The sequence below is a fragment of the Ptychodera flava genome, chromosome 4 (genome assembly GCF_041260155.1).
Source record: "Ptychodera flava strain L36383 chromosome 4, AS_Pfla_20210202, whole genome shotgun sequence".
Lineage (NCBI taxonomy): Eukaryota > Metazoa > Hemichordata > Enteropneusta > Ptychoderidae > Ptychodera > Ptychodera flava.
Window position 1 is genome coordinate 2,350,382 of NC_091931.1, and position 17,768 is coordinate 2,368,149.

At 36.1% G+C, this 17,768-nt stretch overlaps 1 protein-coding gene across 3 annotated transcripts in view; it reads left to right on the top strand.

Annotated features, from left to right (window-relative positions):
- LOC139130656 (uncharacterized) overlaps positions 1-12,299 on the top strand; it is a 33,650-nt gene extending 21,351 nt beyond the window's left edge. For all 3 annotated transcript variants that reach the window (XM_070696404.1, XM_070696401.1, XM_070696403.1), the window contains 7 exons: positions 593-717; positions 2,838-2,883; positions 3,955-4,018; positions 7,655-7,676; positions 8,271-9,256; positions 9,733-10,415; positions 10,462-12,299. In XM_070696404.1, coding sequence (XP_070552505.1) covers positions 593-717; positions 2,838-2,883; positions 3,955-4,018; positions 7,655-7,676; positions 8,271-9,252 — 1,239 coding nt within the window. In that variant the 3' untranslated portion in view covers positions 9,253-9,256; positions 9,733-10,415; positions 10,462-12,299. The remainder of the gene's footprint in view (positions 1-592; positions 718-2,837; positions 2,884-3,954; positions 4,019-7,654; positions 7,677-8,270; positions 9,257-9,732; positions 10,416-10,461) is intronic.
- The last annotated feature ends 5,469 nt before the right edge of the window (positions 12,300-17,768 follow it).

Below are 17,768 nucleotides of genomic sequence, written 5' to 3' on the forward strand. Positions count from 1 at the left end.
ACAACTTTTCATCAGTCACTTTGGTCTGACAAGTAATTTTACCAACTGAAAGGATTCATTACACTTTCCAAACCTTAAATTTGTACACAAAATATTATTTCCATTGTAACTCTGTATGCTTTGGTACATAGTAGTACATTTGCCATTAATGCATTGCTTTGGTGACATGGCCCTGAAATACAGCCCATGCAGTGAAGATGTCTTCCCAATCCATAGTTGGTCAATCAGCCAATATCCTGTTGATCTAACCAGGCCATAATCAATTGTTGAATTGCCAATTTGAACTAGGGTGGGGGCCTGTACACAGAGCCACTGCATTTTCAAAAGTAGTGAGGGGCTTTTATACATACAGTAATCAGGTAATTATTCTTGGAGAAGTACAGTAGTGCACACATTTTTTGTTGATATTGCAAATATGTAAGATCTGGACGGTACTGATAACTACATGTATAGCGGACTGTTGGATAAACACATATACCCATTCTTTCTCAGAATCTCAGATCTGCTGTAAATAGTATGTGTTGACCAGCAAATTGCAAATCTTTCACCTGTTTCTCTGTATTTATGAGTTCTAAATTTTAAATCTCCACAGCAAGATGAAGTTAATGAGAGAATAAGCCAGGCAGCCAGTCATAACACCACACAAGTTCGTAGTGAAGCTGTTTCGAAAATGGTAGTTGTTCATCATCTTGGATCAGAGCAAAGTAGGAGATCAAAGTGAGATATTTATGTCATTTAGCCACCAAAGAGATTTGTCAATGTTATGTTCTTAAAGTTGTTGTTATATATAGTTGAACCTCATTAGTACAAAAAGCTGCAGACTACAATAATTACTTCATTGTATGCGGAGTTTTTAAAAGTGATGTCAGTTGGGGCACTTTTGAGCTTCCTATCTGCACTTCCTGTGATGTGTAGTGCAGTCATCCTGTGATGTATAGTGCACTTCCAGTGATGTCTATGTGCACTTCCAGTGATGTATAGTGCACTTCCTGTGATGTATAGTGCACTTCCTGTGATGTATAGTGCACTTCCTGTGATGTATAGTGCACTTCCTGTGATGTATAGTGCACTTCCTGTGATGTATAGTGCACTTCCAGTGATGTATAGTGCACTTCCTGTGATGTATAGTGCACTTCCTGTGATGTATTGTGCACTTCCTGTGATGTATAGTGCACTTCCTGTGATGTATAGTGCACTTCCTATAGTGCACTTCCTGTGATGTATAGTGCACTTCCTGTGATGTATAGTGCACTTCCAGTGATGTATAGTGCACTTCCTGTGATGTATAGTGCACTTCCTGTGATGTATAGTGCACTTCCTGTGATGTATAGTGCACTTCCTGTGATGTATAGTGCACTTCCTGTGATGTATAGTGCTCTTCCAGTGATGTATAGTGCACTTCCTGTGATGTATAGTGCACTTCCTGTGATGTATAGTGCACTTCCTGTGATGTATAGTGCACTTCCTGTGATGTATAGTGCACTTCCTGTGATGTATTGTGCACTTCCTGTGATGTATAGTGCACTTCCTGTGATGTATAGTGCACTTCCTGTGATGTGTAGTGCACTTCCAGTGATGTATAGTGCACTTCCTGTGATGTATAGTGCACTTCCTGTGATGTGTAGTGCAGTCATACACAAGAGAATGAATGTTTTAAAACCATTTTAAGGGAGTTTATTCAACATCATCAATGGCAGAGAAATGGTCTCGTTTAATACATCTTGAGTACATCGGATTTCTTCAAAATTGTAGGGATCGAGAGTACTAGACTTGACATCAAACTTTCAAACTGGAGTTACTATTGAAATTTAACTCTTTTTATGCAAATCACAGATGTACTTATTTCCCACTTTTTATTTGAGGTTGAGACATTGCAATAAATTGAATGTAAACAAAGAACACTGTCAAAAACTGCCGACATCATGGTACACTGTAAACATGACGGTAAACAATGGTCATTTAACGACCTGCCATGTCCATTTTCACTCTTTCTGCCAACAAGCTCAGGGTGCGGTAACAGTTGCTTGATAAAAGGAAGATTTTAAAAACTGTTAATTGTGTGTCAGAAAGTGTGATGGAGCGGGATTAATAATATCAAGCCCTGATCACTGGGAAACAACAGATAATATCAGATCATCAATTTGTTTTGGCTTTCTGGCTGCTAGTCACACCACAGTCCCGTGGAGGGACCGTGGTCACACCTATCAGCAATTCCTTTGACTTTGTGATGAGAGCCAGCTGTTTTTGAATGTGTGAAATACCTATTGTTTTAGTGACAAATCAGTTCATTGTAAACAGGTTTTCGTTGTTAATTAGTTCGCTATAAGAGATATGATTTATATTGAAAGGTATAGAGATAAGAATGGGACCTTTGTAACCTTTTTGTTGTAAGTGGGTTTTAATTATAAGTGAGTTTGTACTAACGAGGTTCAACTGTACATCTGCTGCAATTGAAACGAGTGATATCAAAATTTTGAGAATAGTGAATATCTGGTATAAGGAGTCTGGCTGAAAATGAACACATTGTCCATGTATATAACCTATTTACATTTAGTAACAGTGATAAATTGCCACTTAAAGTTTTTCAAATTGATCATTAAAGTTCAATTTCCAGTGACATTGTTTTGTTTTTCCAAATGCATTTACTAGTTAGAAACCAGGCTGTTTAGTTTTGTTAAAAGCTTACCACTTAGCATAACCCAGGTTTTGTTAAAAGTACATACCGGTATAATTATGACTTAGTTTGCTTGTAATAGAGAGACATCAATATTGGTTTATTTTGATGAAAATGGGAGCACAGTGTTATTGACACTATGTTTGGTACGCTTGCATTGCAGGACAAGAATGGGTCACAGAATTGGAGGAACAACTTCCTTTCATAATGTGAGTTTATTGCTGATAGAGAAACAAGATTTCTGTGTCTGCCTTAAAGTTCTCATACTTTGTGCATCCACAGTTCATCATGTCTGCATCCACATGGATTGTCTGGTTCTTTTTTGTGTCACATACAAATTAGTATGCAATGTGTGGGCCTGGCCTACTGGTTACATCAACTAGGTTGTGAATCGCTATAGCATTACATCATATCAAATCATTGATTGCATTACATCATTGATCAGCAGCAGTAATGTGACAAAAAACTTCACATGTTTGAAGGGCAAAAACAAAGTCACTGTCATCTATGTTAAAAACACATACCAGGTCATGTTTTAGATGTCAGGAAAAAATCCCCTTTGACTTTACCAAATTTTTACTTCACATATAAGGACAATGAACGATTTGATATGCAATATCAAACAATTCTTGTCCTTTGCCATGTCTTAGCATTCAATATCGATTCGATTCTAAGCTTGTTCTTAGCCATGTTTAGTATGCCATATCTAGGGACTCTTGTCCTTTGCCATGTTTAGTATTAAAGCATTCTGTAGATGTGTTGTTGAGGCTGATGCATTGCTATATGGATACGAACTGATACAAGGACTTACACATAAGCTGTACGGTATATCTATCAATATGAAGTTACTGTAGCATTTTAAAATGTCAACTGTGTGGTATACTCATGAGAATAATATATTTTAATGTTAATGACTTGGTTTGGAACATGGTGTATCCATATATCTGTAATTAAATATTGATGGTACAGTAGTGAGTAAAAATATAATATGATTTCTCCTGAGCTGTGTTCACACCTTAGCATGCAGCATGTATGCAATGAAATCAATCATATTTGTAGTTTTTGGTTTAGTATGGGACACAAGCATTAAAGTCATTCTGAAAAATAGACTTTGGTTGTTCAAATTAATACTGTCAAATGAGATGGGATAACTACACTTCAAAGGTGAAGCATCAACTCTATCCAGAATATTTCTGTTGTCAGAATAAAGTTCAGGAGATTTTTTTTATGCATTTGTTCAAAGTCAGTTTTCCATGAAGTCTTGTCATATTTATCGATAGGAGTTGCCAAGACTGCCACCTTCATTAGAATTTGTTTCATTTACTGGGCCTGCCAGAATTAAAGGTGAGTATTGTTCATTTGTTAATCTTTTTTGATTCAATATGAACGATCTGACAACATATTAGTATCACACAGATCAGAAGCAAAGCTTGCCACACCAAAAGAACATTGGGCTAAAAATTCATTGTGAAAACAGTTAGTTTTCTTAGGAGGTCTTCCACAGCTTTTGAACTACTGAACCCCCTAGGATTTTAGGATATGTTGATTTGTACAATTATTCAGTATGGGCTCTGCAGTCTTACCCAAATCTCAAATGGAGGAGTCCATGAGTTTTTCACAAATTCTCAGATATTGTTGTCACTGTGTTCCAGCAATATAAATCTTTCAACAACATGAAGTTACTAAAATTACTGATAATTTGTCAAATAAACAATTCCATCAACTTTCAGTCTAATAAAGTAATTGCAGCAGCGGAATTCCTTTAAAACTTGTGGAAGGCCAAAGTGTAATTATACTTACATGTACACAGTAGTTAGCTTTGATGATATGACAAAAGATTCTGACAGATTTTATACCTTGTCCATTGTTATTTTCATGCAATAATGTGAAGCTTTATGATAGGAATATACATGTATGTGATTGCATATGGACATGACAAATGTTTGATGTCAAAATTATTGTGATGCAATGTATTAAAAGCTATGATACTCAACAGTCCACACTTTGAAGAAGGCAAACACATTGTGATATGTGTATACATTGTTTTACCTCATGTAATGATCCAATATGGCTGCTATGATTATTTTGTGTACATGTATAGACTGATGTCAGAAATTCAAATGTGTAAAAGGTTGCTTTGAAATTGATTTTAAGGTTCCTATGGATAATTATAAGTTTTGTACAAATCATGATGAAACCTGCAATACTGTATTTTTAGGGGTATTTTTACCAACTCAATAAAAAAATTCCAAAAATCATCTTCTTAAAATCGCCATGTCTGATCGGTTTTTCGTGCAGGTTCCTTGGGTGACATGTCTTAGATTTGTTGAAATTATGATAAAACTTGCATACTTGTATTTTAGGGGCAATTTTTCCTGGTTTTGGTCAGACAAACATTTGTCTGGATTGTTGAGCTATGGTTAAGTGTTAGTACCTCAGATGAAGTGCACCACCAACGCTGTAAGCTGCCAGCAGTCACAGCCAGCACTGATATGTGCAGATTATCACCAGTTGGACTCTTTCCAAAAAATAATGATCTACAGCATATTTAGAAATTTGCTGCTGATATTTAAATATGACCCATGTTCATTTGTATTCCCTTAATTGACAAACCAGCCACACCTTTTATCTTAATTATCTTAAAGATCACAGCGGAGCTATACAATATTGGCTGCTAGGTCGCTTGTTAAAATTAGCATACACTTGCATAATATATAGCTGCTAGGTCACTTGTTAAATTAGCATATACTTGCATTTTCAAATATTTTGGAATATTTTTTATTCAATTTTCCACATAAAATTTTCTACTCTGACAATGCTTGTATTGAAATTGTATATGACAACTTCTTCATCAAGTTTTTTGCTCACATTTGGTATACCAATGTGAGGTTATCGTATAGGCTGAAGTCAGTGGCGTCTGTATGTATGTATGTATGTATGTGTGTGTGTATGTATGTATGTATGTATGTATGTATGTACGTATAGTATGTCAGTCAATATCAAAAACTCGCAAACCGCTGCACTTTTTAGCTTGGTATTGGTGTGTGGATGCATCCTGGGCTATAGATGGGATTTTGTTCAAATGAAGTTTGCATCGCCAACATTATGCAAATGAGCTTAAAAATATGAAAATGGTCAAAAATTAATAACTCAAGAACCCCAGTTTTGATTGCTTTGAAAATAAGTGTGTGACCTTGTACAATTATATGTAAATCATGAAGATATCTTGAAATTTGTATTTTTGCTGAATTTTTGGTTATTTTTCTCATTTTAAATAAAAATTATTCTTCTCTGAAACCGCTGGCCCAATTGCTCTCAAATTTTGGTTGGATATTTGCAATGGTGTTTCTCTTCTAATTTTTTTGGAATTATGACAGAATTGGGGGCAATGTGTGTCATTTTGGTCAAAAAATGTAAAAATATTTTTTCTTTATAACTGCTGGACATTTTTTCTTTATAACTGCTGGACAGACAGCTTTTATATTTGTGTACAGATGCCCGGGGATGACAATAGTTTGATATGTGAAAATTGTCCTGAAATATGCAAATTTGTATTTTAAAGACAATTTTGTCGTTTGCGGTCAAGAAAACGTATTTTAAGACAATTTTGTCATTTTTGGTCAAGAAAAATTTGTTCTCAAAACTACTTGTTTGATGGCTTTGTAATTTGGTATAAAAGTCCAGAAGGATGTTATTAGTTAGATAAATCTTCTGCTCAAAGTGTTGGGAACCCCCAAGTTTGTATAATTTGGGTAATTTTCTCAGTCTGTAACCTTAAATGACCTATACCAACCCAGGATATGTTGTGAGACAGTGGTTAAGGCTGTGAACATAATTTTGTCATATTTGGTATCAATTTGTAGTGAAATTTGATCCAGAAAACAAAGCTAAGGTTAATTTTTTCATTACGGACCAATTTTTGCAACTTTTCCATGTAAGACACACAAGAACTGATAAGAAATTTGGATCCAGGATAATTCCAGATGTCATAATCACCCCCACAGTGGAAGGCATTTCACCAACTGTAACTAACTTAAGTGCTGTTTACATTTGAATGACAGCACTGATAGCATTTAAAAAATCCCCAAGGTTGTAAATAACTCACCTACTTTACATACCTGCCATCTAGCCATTGTAGCTCTTTATATAAACACAGTCAATACCGAGGGATGGAAAATTTGATATCGAGGGGGGGGGGAGTGGGGGGGGGAGGGGGGGGGGAGTGTAGAAGAATGATGAGGTAGCATTAATTTTTTTACCTGATCCTTTGTACATCATTTTTTCCCCACTCTCCCACCTTTTCTTCTTGTCAAGCCTTCTCTGGCTAATTTTTTTATTGACATTTGCTAATGTATGTAGGATCTGCTAGTCCCATTGCCATAGAAGTTGATATGCATGTTTCTAAAGTTGACCCGCAGTACCTAAGCTGCAGACCCTATTTGCTGTTGTCATTCTTGATTTTCTGGTTGTACTGTGTAGAAATCATTGTCATAATATCAACGTAGAATTTGCTGCACTGAACAGATAGAAACAACATTCATCGTTGATCTTGGTACCAATACTAGTATGTACCAATTCCGATCAAATGTGAACAACACCGTATCATTGGTGGTATTTTTTCATTTTTGGACAAAGCATCCTTTTCTCTTGTGCCGTTCATATTCAATTGTAGCTTCCAGGCATGCCAGATGTTGATTGTTCAATAAACCAGCAAATCATTGCATATGTAACTTATTTAGAAAAAACAGTAGACCTATATTGGCATGTAGGTTTCTTGATTTCGTTTCTGTAAATCAAACATAATGTGGGGAATTTTCTCAATATTGAGTGTTTTATTCATACTGTCAGTGCTCAATGTACTGTATACAATGAAACCAATAATTTTACAAATCTACTGGTGATCAGTTGCTCATTTTTCTTGCCGATGGCATGTTACACTGAAAGGTCAATTGTTAATTGGATTTCTTATATCTGTTACAGTGAAAGGACAAAGTGATACTGGGTAAGTTAAAAGATCCACTTTTTTGAAACATATGATAGCATTGTATGTATGTTAATTAAGGATTGACAGAATTTCACAAAATAACCAATACTGTATTGTACAAGATCAAAATTTCCAGCTTTGCCAACAAGTTTTCCAAAAATGATTTTGCTAAGGGTTTCATTGGTTTTATTGTAAATGCTTGTTTCAGTATATTATCCTTCTGATTTTTCAGAGAAACAAACAAAATTATGTGAAGGAAGTGTGAAATTTCATTTTACACTTTATTTTATTTTGTAACTCATTACAAGTTAAAGGTTTGTGGTTTTACGGTTCTGGATCTCAGTCATCTTTTTGCGACAGTAACAGTTTTTATGTACATCAGAGAAGTCGTACCTTTCATATTTGCTGTTTTCATCAGTGGATGCAGTGTATTCTGCAAATCAAATTTACAGTAAATATAGTCTTTTGTAAAAAAGGGTAGACATTGAAGAAAATTTTGTTTGTGAAATATTGACAGTGTACTACTCCCTAAAAGTTGAACTTGGTTGAGTACATCAGAAACATCATGGGTTTGATGACTATAAAATGTTAAATTTTTTTTTATTTGTGTAGCCTTGTTCCAGAAGCGCCCCCACAGTCACCTAAAGAGTGTCAATCTGCTGCAGCAAGCATATCATCTGGTAGAGAAATATCTATCAATAGTCAATTTGATTCAGGTCGAAGTTCACCAGATCCTTTCAGCTTGGAAGAAACTCCTCGCCAGGAAGAAACACCACAGACAGAAACAGAAGGTGGTAAACTGACTCCAATTCAGTCAGATTTTAAGCTAAGGGGACAAGCTATCATTCCAGCTGTTCAGAAAGTAACATATCAGGAATCCAGATTTACAGAACAGAAACCTGGCAAGAGAAACCAGGCTGCTAATAACCAGTTAACCATGAGTGAAGAACTAGAAGAAAATATCCAAATTGTTTGGGATACAAACAACTCTGATTTCTTAAAAAACTCGGATGATTCAAATAATGAAAAGACAATTGAAAATACTGCTGAAGTGAGTGATAGTGTCATGAGTGTGGTGGACAGTGAACAGAACAGAAATAACACTGAGGGTGTAACTCATGAAGAAATTAACTATAGAGAAACGGAGACAGAACAGCCACCATTAACATCAGAACAACCACCAAATAAATTACAGGAACCACCAGTTACATCACAGGAATCACCTATTACATCTCAGGAACAACCAGTCATACCACAGGAGTCGTCAATCAAATTGGAAGTACCACCAATCAAATCAGAACCACCAGTCACATTGGAACCACCGATCACATTGGAACCACTGGTCACATCAGAACCACCAGTCACATCGGAACCACCGATCACATCGGAACCACCAGTCACATTGGAACCACCGATCACATCGGAACCACTGGTCACATCAGAACCACCAGTCACATCAGAACCACCAGTCACATCGGAACCACCAGTCACTGTACAGGATCCACTAATTAGCAAGGAAATACAGGAAGCAACTACCAAAATAGAAGCCAAGAAAGAAGAAAGTGATTTATCAGAAAACCTGGCCATAAATTAGTCAGGTAACAGAAAGTTTAGTTTTGCACAGAATGCTTATACATTTACATATTTTGCAGACTTGTAGATATTCATGATATTCTACTACAAAAGTAGCTGTTGTTGATCCAGATACATTTATTATTGTGCAGATATGTGAGAAATTGAAAATTGAGAACAGTATTTAATCTTGTGTCTTACAGATTGTAGTTCATTAGTTACTGGGCTTATAAACTAACTTGTATTTTATTAGTCATGTTGAAGATCTTTATCATTAAACATGAGTGTCTGAATCAGTAGTGAAATTTGAAATATAAAGCAAGATGACTAATTATCTTCTCTTTTACCATTTTGTCAGTTTGTTGTCTGAGATTCTTAGGAAGTATCCATGGTTACCATTCTCTGCTCTTCTTTGAATTTTTATCATTGAAACAAATACTTTCAACAAAGTTATCAGGTCTTGTAGGAGGGTGGTTTTCTTACAATCTGTATTTAATTTCAGGATGTGACTCTCAGATATGATAATGATTGTTAAAACGAAAACTTTGGAAAAAATAATTCAACTGGGCTGAAGAAATGATGCAGCGCAGCTGAAGAAACGACAGTTGACAGATAGTTTGTCACCAAAGAAACAAAGATGAGCAGAATGGAAGCTAAGGGAAAGACAATAAGTTGAATTTTAAGAAGAATTCATATGATGATATCAGAAGGAGCAGCATTTACTACTGTGTTTAATATGCTGTACTTATATGATGACTTACAAAGTGGTGCAATTTACAGAGCTTTTACAATAATATGTTTTGCTAAATTTATTGACTATGCAACAGAACCATTACACAGCATGTGTAATTAATTGTGTGATTACAATACAACTCACATATTCTCTCAAGTGGAAGTATCATGGTTTTGCAAATTTATACATGGTTTGTGATTTCAGATAAACAATGATTAAATGTAATTTTACAGAATGTACAAAGAAATTCAGACAGCATGGATCAAGTTTGAAACAAGTGTGGTAATGATAATGTTATACTGTATAATTTGTATGTCTTTTCTTATCATTTCTGTTTCAAGTTTATTGCTTATTTTCATCAGTTGCTTACCTGATCTACTATCAAAGTGCTTTAGAAGTCCAGATTACCATCTACCCATTGTAGTACTAATAAAACTGAAAGTGATAAGCAGGTTAACAAGTCTGTACCGGCGGTAGTAGATTCAAAGTGATACGCAGGTTAACAAGTCTGTACCGGCGGTAGTAGCTTCAAAGTGTCTTGCAGACCAATAACAATCAACACAGGCAGTAATTCTACTACAATGGCTATCTATCAGAGTTATTCATTTGACAAATACACACTCTATCTTCATCAAATGTTCTGTGTAAAAATAGTCTGATGCCAGATTCTAGAGGAGTGGGGTAGTTCTACAATGTAACATCATCCCTTAATAGGGATACATGTATTGCATTGCACTGTGGACAATGTCTCATTACCCCAAGGGGATATATTGCATTATGATATAGTGTGGCCATGCTGTATTACATTGTCACATTATGCCAATAGAGATATGTTAGATACATTGCATCATGCATGCTATGCAGTTCCACAATATAACTTTATCCCCAAGGACCAATACTAGATATGCTGCATCATGCTATACTGTATTACAATGCCTCATTATCCCATGGGGGAATATTTATTTCTTTCAATTTATTAGCAAACGGATTCTGAAACAAGCAGCATAACACAGTAATCTTGACATTGGCTTTGACATGACAGGGTCATAAAGTAAGAGAGGGTCCTATGCCTTCACATTTTGTGCTTATATACCCTGTATTCAGTGAGATTCATTGCAAGTAATGTTTTAACAAACTTTCAGGTCATTGACACAAATAGATCAGTTAATGATTTACGACATAAGGGGATAATGCTGTGCCACTTTTTAATGAATTTTTTCACATGAATTTTCTGGAGACAGTTGATAGCTTGAATATCAACGTTTCCAGAAATTACCTGAGTTTGAGTCTCTGTTCTGAAATAGTAGTACAGTTTTCAATCTGAATAATGACACACAAATTTCAATAAAATCATGGAATCATTGCATTTTGCAAGTCTATACAGTAAATCAAATCATATTTAATATTCCTCTCATGGAGACTTAAGGATCAAAGTCGGCCATTTTTCATGAATTTTGTTTGATGTGATTAAGTTTGACATGTCGAAAGACACTGAATGAATGAGTGACCATGCATATATTCGACCCCGGTTTTAAACAAGATCAATGAAACCATCGCGAAAATGAATTAATGGACCATTAATTCGTTTTTGCGATGGTTTCGTTTACTGTGTATAAAACTGCGGTCGAATATGTGCATGGTCACCCATTCATTCAGTATCTTTCAACATGTCAAACAATTTAAGTAGTATCTCACATCAAACAAAATTCATGAAAAATGGCCGACTTTGTCCCTTTAAGCCCATGACAACCATTGTCAGCATTACCTCAGATACCAAAAGTAATGTGAAAACATACATGTGTGAATTTTCTGGCAGGCAGGTTGTACAGTAATTCAATATGGCACTATAACTTGCTGGCATTCAAGGTAATCAGGGGATTAAATTCAAATGGTGTGATTTCAGTGATTTGTTTGCAGATCAAGGTTTTACCTTTCTCATAGTCAGTCTTCCATTAAACTAATAACAAGATATTGTATTGTTTCTTGCATAAAATACACATCCTTGTTCAGATGATCTATTTGTTATTTTACATTCTGGATGATCATGCTAATTTTGGCAAAAACTAACATTTTCACATCAGCCTTAACATGTGTGCAAAACAAAGACATAGTGATTTTCTCTAATAATACTATGCAAGCATACTTTTGATGAATTTAAGTGAATGTCTGTTCCAAAAGTCATTATCTCTTCATTGCTATGGCAACTAAAAGTTGACATTTTAATGCCATCTTAAGATAAAATTGTACACACAGCTACATATGCAGAATACAAGTTTGATGAATTAATTTCTGACTTTTGATTGATTTTGTTTGAAATAAAATGTCCCTGTTATTCATCTTTGTCTAAGCATATGTATAGGAACACCCATAGATAGGGAAATATGTATTGCCCCCTCCCCAACCATGTGTCCTGATTTAATACATACCATGGATGTTACCCCCTCCCCCACCTGTTGTCCTGATTGAATACCACTCCATGGATATTGCCCGCTCCCCTTCCAGATGTCCTGATCGAATACATATCACGGGGGTCACCTTCTCTCCCACCAGTTGTCCTGATTGACTACATACCATGGATATTGCCCCCTCCCCTCCAGTTTTTCTGATTGAATACATACCATGGATGTCACCCCCTCCCCCACCAGGTGCCCTGGTTGTATACATACCATTGGGTCCATTCCTTCCCCAACCAGGTGTCTTATTGAATACCATACCATGGATGTGGTATTTTATTTATAAATTAATTTAGCAGCAATAGGTTTACCTGGTTATTACCCCCTCAGTGTGATGTTTCAGGTATGTCCATATACACATCATCCCTCAATGTAATGGTCCAGGTATGTCCATGATGCACATACCAATCTAAAGAACCTCTCTCTTAATTCTGATATTTTGTAACTAGGAGAAAAGTCTTTGATTGGCTTTCTTGGACACATGGGCAGTCCTATAACAGCTAAGATGGTTGGCTCGTGAATGTAGGTATATGATAATATGTTCTGTAAACATCAAATCTACATACATGAAGATCAATATTTGAGTTTCAGTCCGAAACTTTTGATCACAATGATCAAAGTTTTTTTATCGGGTGGACTCAGTTACTAGTAAAGTGTGGTTACTCTATTGGACAATTCCTTTAGTCTCTACATCCAGAAAGTCACAGCATCCGACAACAGAACTCTTCTCGGGCTAACAAAGACCAGAAAAAAATACAAAAAGTACACCCAGGGTATTGTTTATTTTACTTGTACTTGGTTCTACATCAGAGAAGCAGAAGGTTTATCTCGTGCTCAATGAACGGTACCACTGAAGTATAGTCACTACCTCCGAGAAAACACACGTCATTTACCATCCAACTCTAGTTATGATTATTTGGTTTAAAGAAGTTGATGTGGGACATACACCATCTGTGGTGAGGTCAAAATCGTTGCGAGGGCAAATTAAATTGTTTCGAGCCCAGCGATATTATAATCATGTGAACCTTTAGTGTGATTTTAGAAAACAGGAAGTGGAAGTACAGCCATGCGTTGAGGACGATTTGTGAATCAAGAAGTAATATACCAAATAATAAGTAATCTGTAAGTCTACTACACAAAGTACAACCCTCTCTGTTGGATGTTCTTAACGTGGAAGAGTTTATGTCTCATACCAAAAAACAACACGCCTTGCAGGAGTTCAGTTATTATGGCTGGCAAATTCTACTTGAACTTCAGTCAAAGTAAAAATATTTGACAATCCCCTTAGGAGATGGTAAGAAATATCTGTCAGACAACCATCTGTGCTATAGCTGTAAGAAATATCTGTCAGACAACCATCTGTGCTATGGCTGTAAGAAATATCTGTCAGACAACCATCTGTGCTATGGCTGTAAGAAATGTTAATGAGGAGCAGTTTTCTTCGTTTAGTTGTTTACAAATACAGTGTTTGTTTCAATGACCAACATTATTTTGGCTTGGCATCAACGTCTGTATATACTAAAGTCTTGAATAAAATTCTATTTCATTATCAACACTAGCTACTACCGCTACGTAGATGATAATAACATCAACAGAAAGGTTTGAGTGGGGTTTGGTCATCTTCACCAGGCATATTCTTTGTATAATTTTCAAATGATTCAAAATATTTCTCCGTCTTCTTCTTACTCTTTCCTGAGCCCATCATATGTGATTACCATAATTTAAGGCAGAACGCGCCTCGCGGACACGTAGTCGGACTCTCAGATTACTACAATTGAATTATTATTTCTGATCAACCACTTGTGTTGGCTCATTTTAAAGCTGTTGGAGAAAAAATCTTTCACCGTCTTAGTTTTTCGAAAATCCCATAGAGTTAAGCCAGGAATGGTGGCCATTTTGAATTTCAAATATCGCAAAAAATTATGTTGGGTAATTTGTTTCGCTAGTTCCAAACTTTGCTCGGTGATCCCCGATTTTTATTGTTGAATTGGTAAAAGAATTGTTGAAAGTTTCATTCAGGAAAGTTTGAACAAAAGTTTAAGTCATTCACTTTCAAGGCGCATACTACCTTAAGGTAATATGCACCTCGAAAGTGAAAGACTTAAACTTTTTCTCAAACTTTCCTCAGTGAAACATCCAACCATTCTCTTACCAAAGCAAGAATAAAAATCAGGGGTCACCGTGCAAACTTAGGTACTAGAGAGACAAATAACTTGCGATTTCTCGATATTTGAAATCCAAAATGGCCGCCATCCCTGTGTTAACTCTATATGGAAAAAAATAAAATTTTCGTTTTTCGAAAAACTAAGCCGGTGAAAACTTTTCTTTCACCGAGAGCTTCAAAATGAGCCCCAACAAGTGGTAGGTCAGAAGAAAATTGATATTAAAAATGTGAAGGCCCGACTTTCTGTCCCCGAGGTGCGTTCTACCTTAAGCAACCTTGTTCCCATTTGTCGATGGATTCTGATGAAGTGAGTACTTGATGTCTAGTTTGTTTTTAATGCCAGACTAGCCTCTATAGACTTGTAAAGGCAGAAAACGTGTATTCAGGCTTCAAAAGTGGCATGACTTCAGAGAAAAAAGTGCGATTAATCACCTCTCTTTACTGGTGTAATTATTGTTCTGTGAAACAAAGGATAATATGAAATAGTTTGACTTTGTTGTGGCAGTGTGTGTATTTTTTGTTTGCTGACGATGTAGCTATGGGTCCATAGCGGCATGTGATAGCGCGGATTGAGATTTTCTGATGGGTTTCCTTTTATTCACACCCCAATTGTGGCGATGGGGTGAAATGTCGTCGAAGTCAAAATCATCACGTTTAGACAGAAAACTCGTCAGAAAACATTTCCGCAGTTATGTATCCACAGCAACTGACGCTGTGAATGTGTCCTTTGCATGACCCGGCAGATGGACATAGTTTTGAAATCTTTTTGCGTCACCAGGTGTGATAATGAATTCTTTATTTTGTCTTATGAAAGCCTGCACGTTGCCACGTCATTTGTCTTCTGCGGCAGTTCTCAGTTACGTTTTGCCGATTGTAAGTACACGAATATATCCATCTTTAGAATAAATTTGCATTTGTCGGCACCACAAGTTTGAATTGAATTGTTTACTGCCCAGACATGTACTGTGACATCATATCTGGAAACGGCAAGAGATATCGGCTTAAGTAATTCGTGGCAATCTCCGGTGTGTTCGGCTCGTGAGAGAGAGAGAGAGAGAGAGAGAGAGAGAGAGAGAGAGAGAGAGAGGATCGCGATGTTCTTAATCAACGCGGTTCAAGCCAAGAGAACACTATTACCAGGTCTGTGAACTCATTTTTTTCTATGTTTTTGTTAGGCTAAGTTAAACTTTAATTGTGATATCGTATATAATTATTGTGTTATCTATCTCGTTTTCCTTTCATAAATTACATACTTACTTGATGTGAGAAGTGATCTTTGTTTGATCGAATGTCAAGTAGAAGTTCAATGATAGGGTGTAATATCCTAGTGAAATGTAAGCTTACATATCGTTGCCACATTCATACTATCCAGCGAATGATGCAATACTTTCTAGATGTCTTCAATCGACTTCATGATGTCAATGAATTTCGCAAAATTAAGGCCAGTATATGATTACTTATTCAGGCGTCGTGATGCTATACTTTTATATTGTGCACCTGTGTGGTTACAGATAACTGTACGCTTCATTAACGTCCCTAATAAGACAGCAGATACACTATACAAGATCTGTTGAAGTTCCAACATAATATGGCGCCTTCAGTTATTATGACGGGGTGGGCTGGAAAAATTGGGGGGGGGGGGTGTTTCACATTTTACAAACTTAACCTTGGGGGAGAGTCACATTTTACCGTGCTAAGTTTATGATAGATGCATAGTCTGAACGAGTTGTGTAAAGAAACTTCACAACAATACTGCCATGTAAAGTGAATCAGCATTTTCGGTGATATACAAGTACATAGAGTCCCATGTATAGTATATCTACACTTTTGGTGAAATTTCAAAATAAAATTTCTTGTACACATATGCACTTGTAACCACCCTATTCTAACCAAGTAAAGTACATCAATGTCAATTTGCCAACGTGTATAAATCCACAGACATTGCTAATTTTATATTGGGGAGAATGTTCATAGTTTTCTCATAGACTACCATGTATAGTGAATCAACATTTGATGAAATCCAAAAATAAAATTTCTTATACTCAGGTGCAATTTTTACCTCCCACTTCAAGCAAAGTACATTTACATATGGATAGCGGTCAAAAAGAAATTGACTTTTAGTAAATAATAAGAAATGGGGTGGTATTCTAAACTCTTATTCCTAGAACCACAATACAGTGAATTTATTACATATAGTTGGAAAATCTTATTTATTCGATTATTTTTTTCATGTGCATGTAGTCTCTGAAACTTCTTGACAGACATTTATGTGATATCATTAAATTGTAGTTTTTGTAATTGTAATAAATGTACTCTGCCACAATTGAGATTGTAAACTACTTTGATGATCTCAATAAAAACTTGAAAAAAGTACGTTTAGCCTACATAAATTATATTAAAGTACAGATATAGCCAAGTTTTGTGGGGAAAATTGTTAATAGTTTGCCCAAAAGACTCACATGTATTATGATTTGATATGTATGGACGAAGCACTATATCTTGGTTTCTAAAAGTTGCCCAGAAAATAGTGACCCTCCCCAAAAGGCAGGCGTGAAATTTCATGACCCTTCAAATGTGAATGCACGAAAAATTGCGATCCATCCCAAAATAAACACGGCTATACCCCCCCCCCCGTAATTTCTGCACAGTCCCTTATATATGGCCTTTGTTGACAAGCACAATACTTGGTATACTAACATGCTATAGGGAATTAGACAGGAAGAATATTTGATACACAAAACAAGAAAACTAAAAGCATGACTAAAAGTTACCTTTACTTGTTGTTATATAACAAAGTCAGCAGTTCTATTAAAGTTATACACACATTTCAAACTTTTAAGTTTGGGAGGGGGAGGGTCACAATTTAGAGAGGAACATCGGGGGGGGGGTGTCACATTTTACATGATGGACCACCGTCAATTTCCTCTGGGCCACCCCTAATAATAATAACTACAGATCTGATGTTAAACTGTTGTTAGCATGGACGCTGATGAGCAGCGCGACTCGGATGGGTATATCTGATAGCTTGTCATCATTTAAAGTTTGAAACCTAAGGCACCGCCGTAGTTGACAGCGCTTTACTAGACTAAAAGCGCTGTCAACTACAGCGGTGCCTGTATTTGAAACTGGGGTTACTATGTATGTGGCAGGGCTGTCGTGAGAGGCCTATAGCCGGTAACAAACTGCAC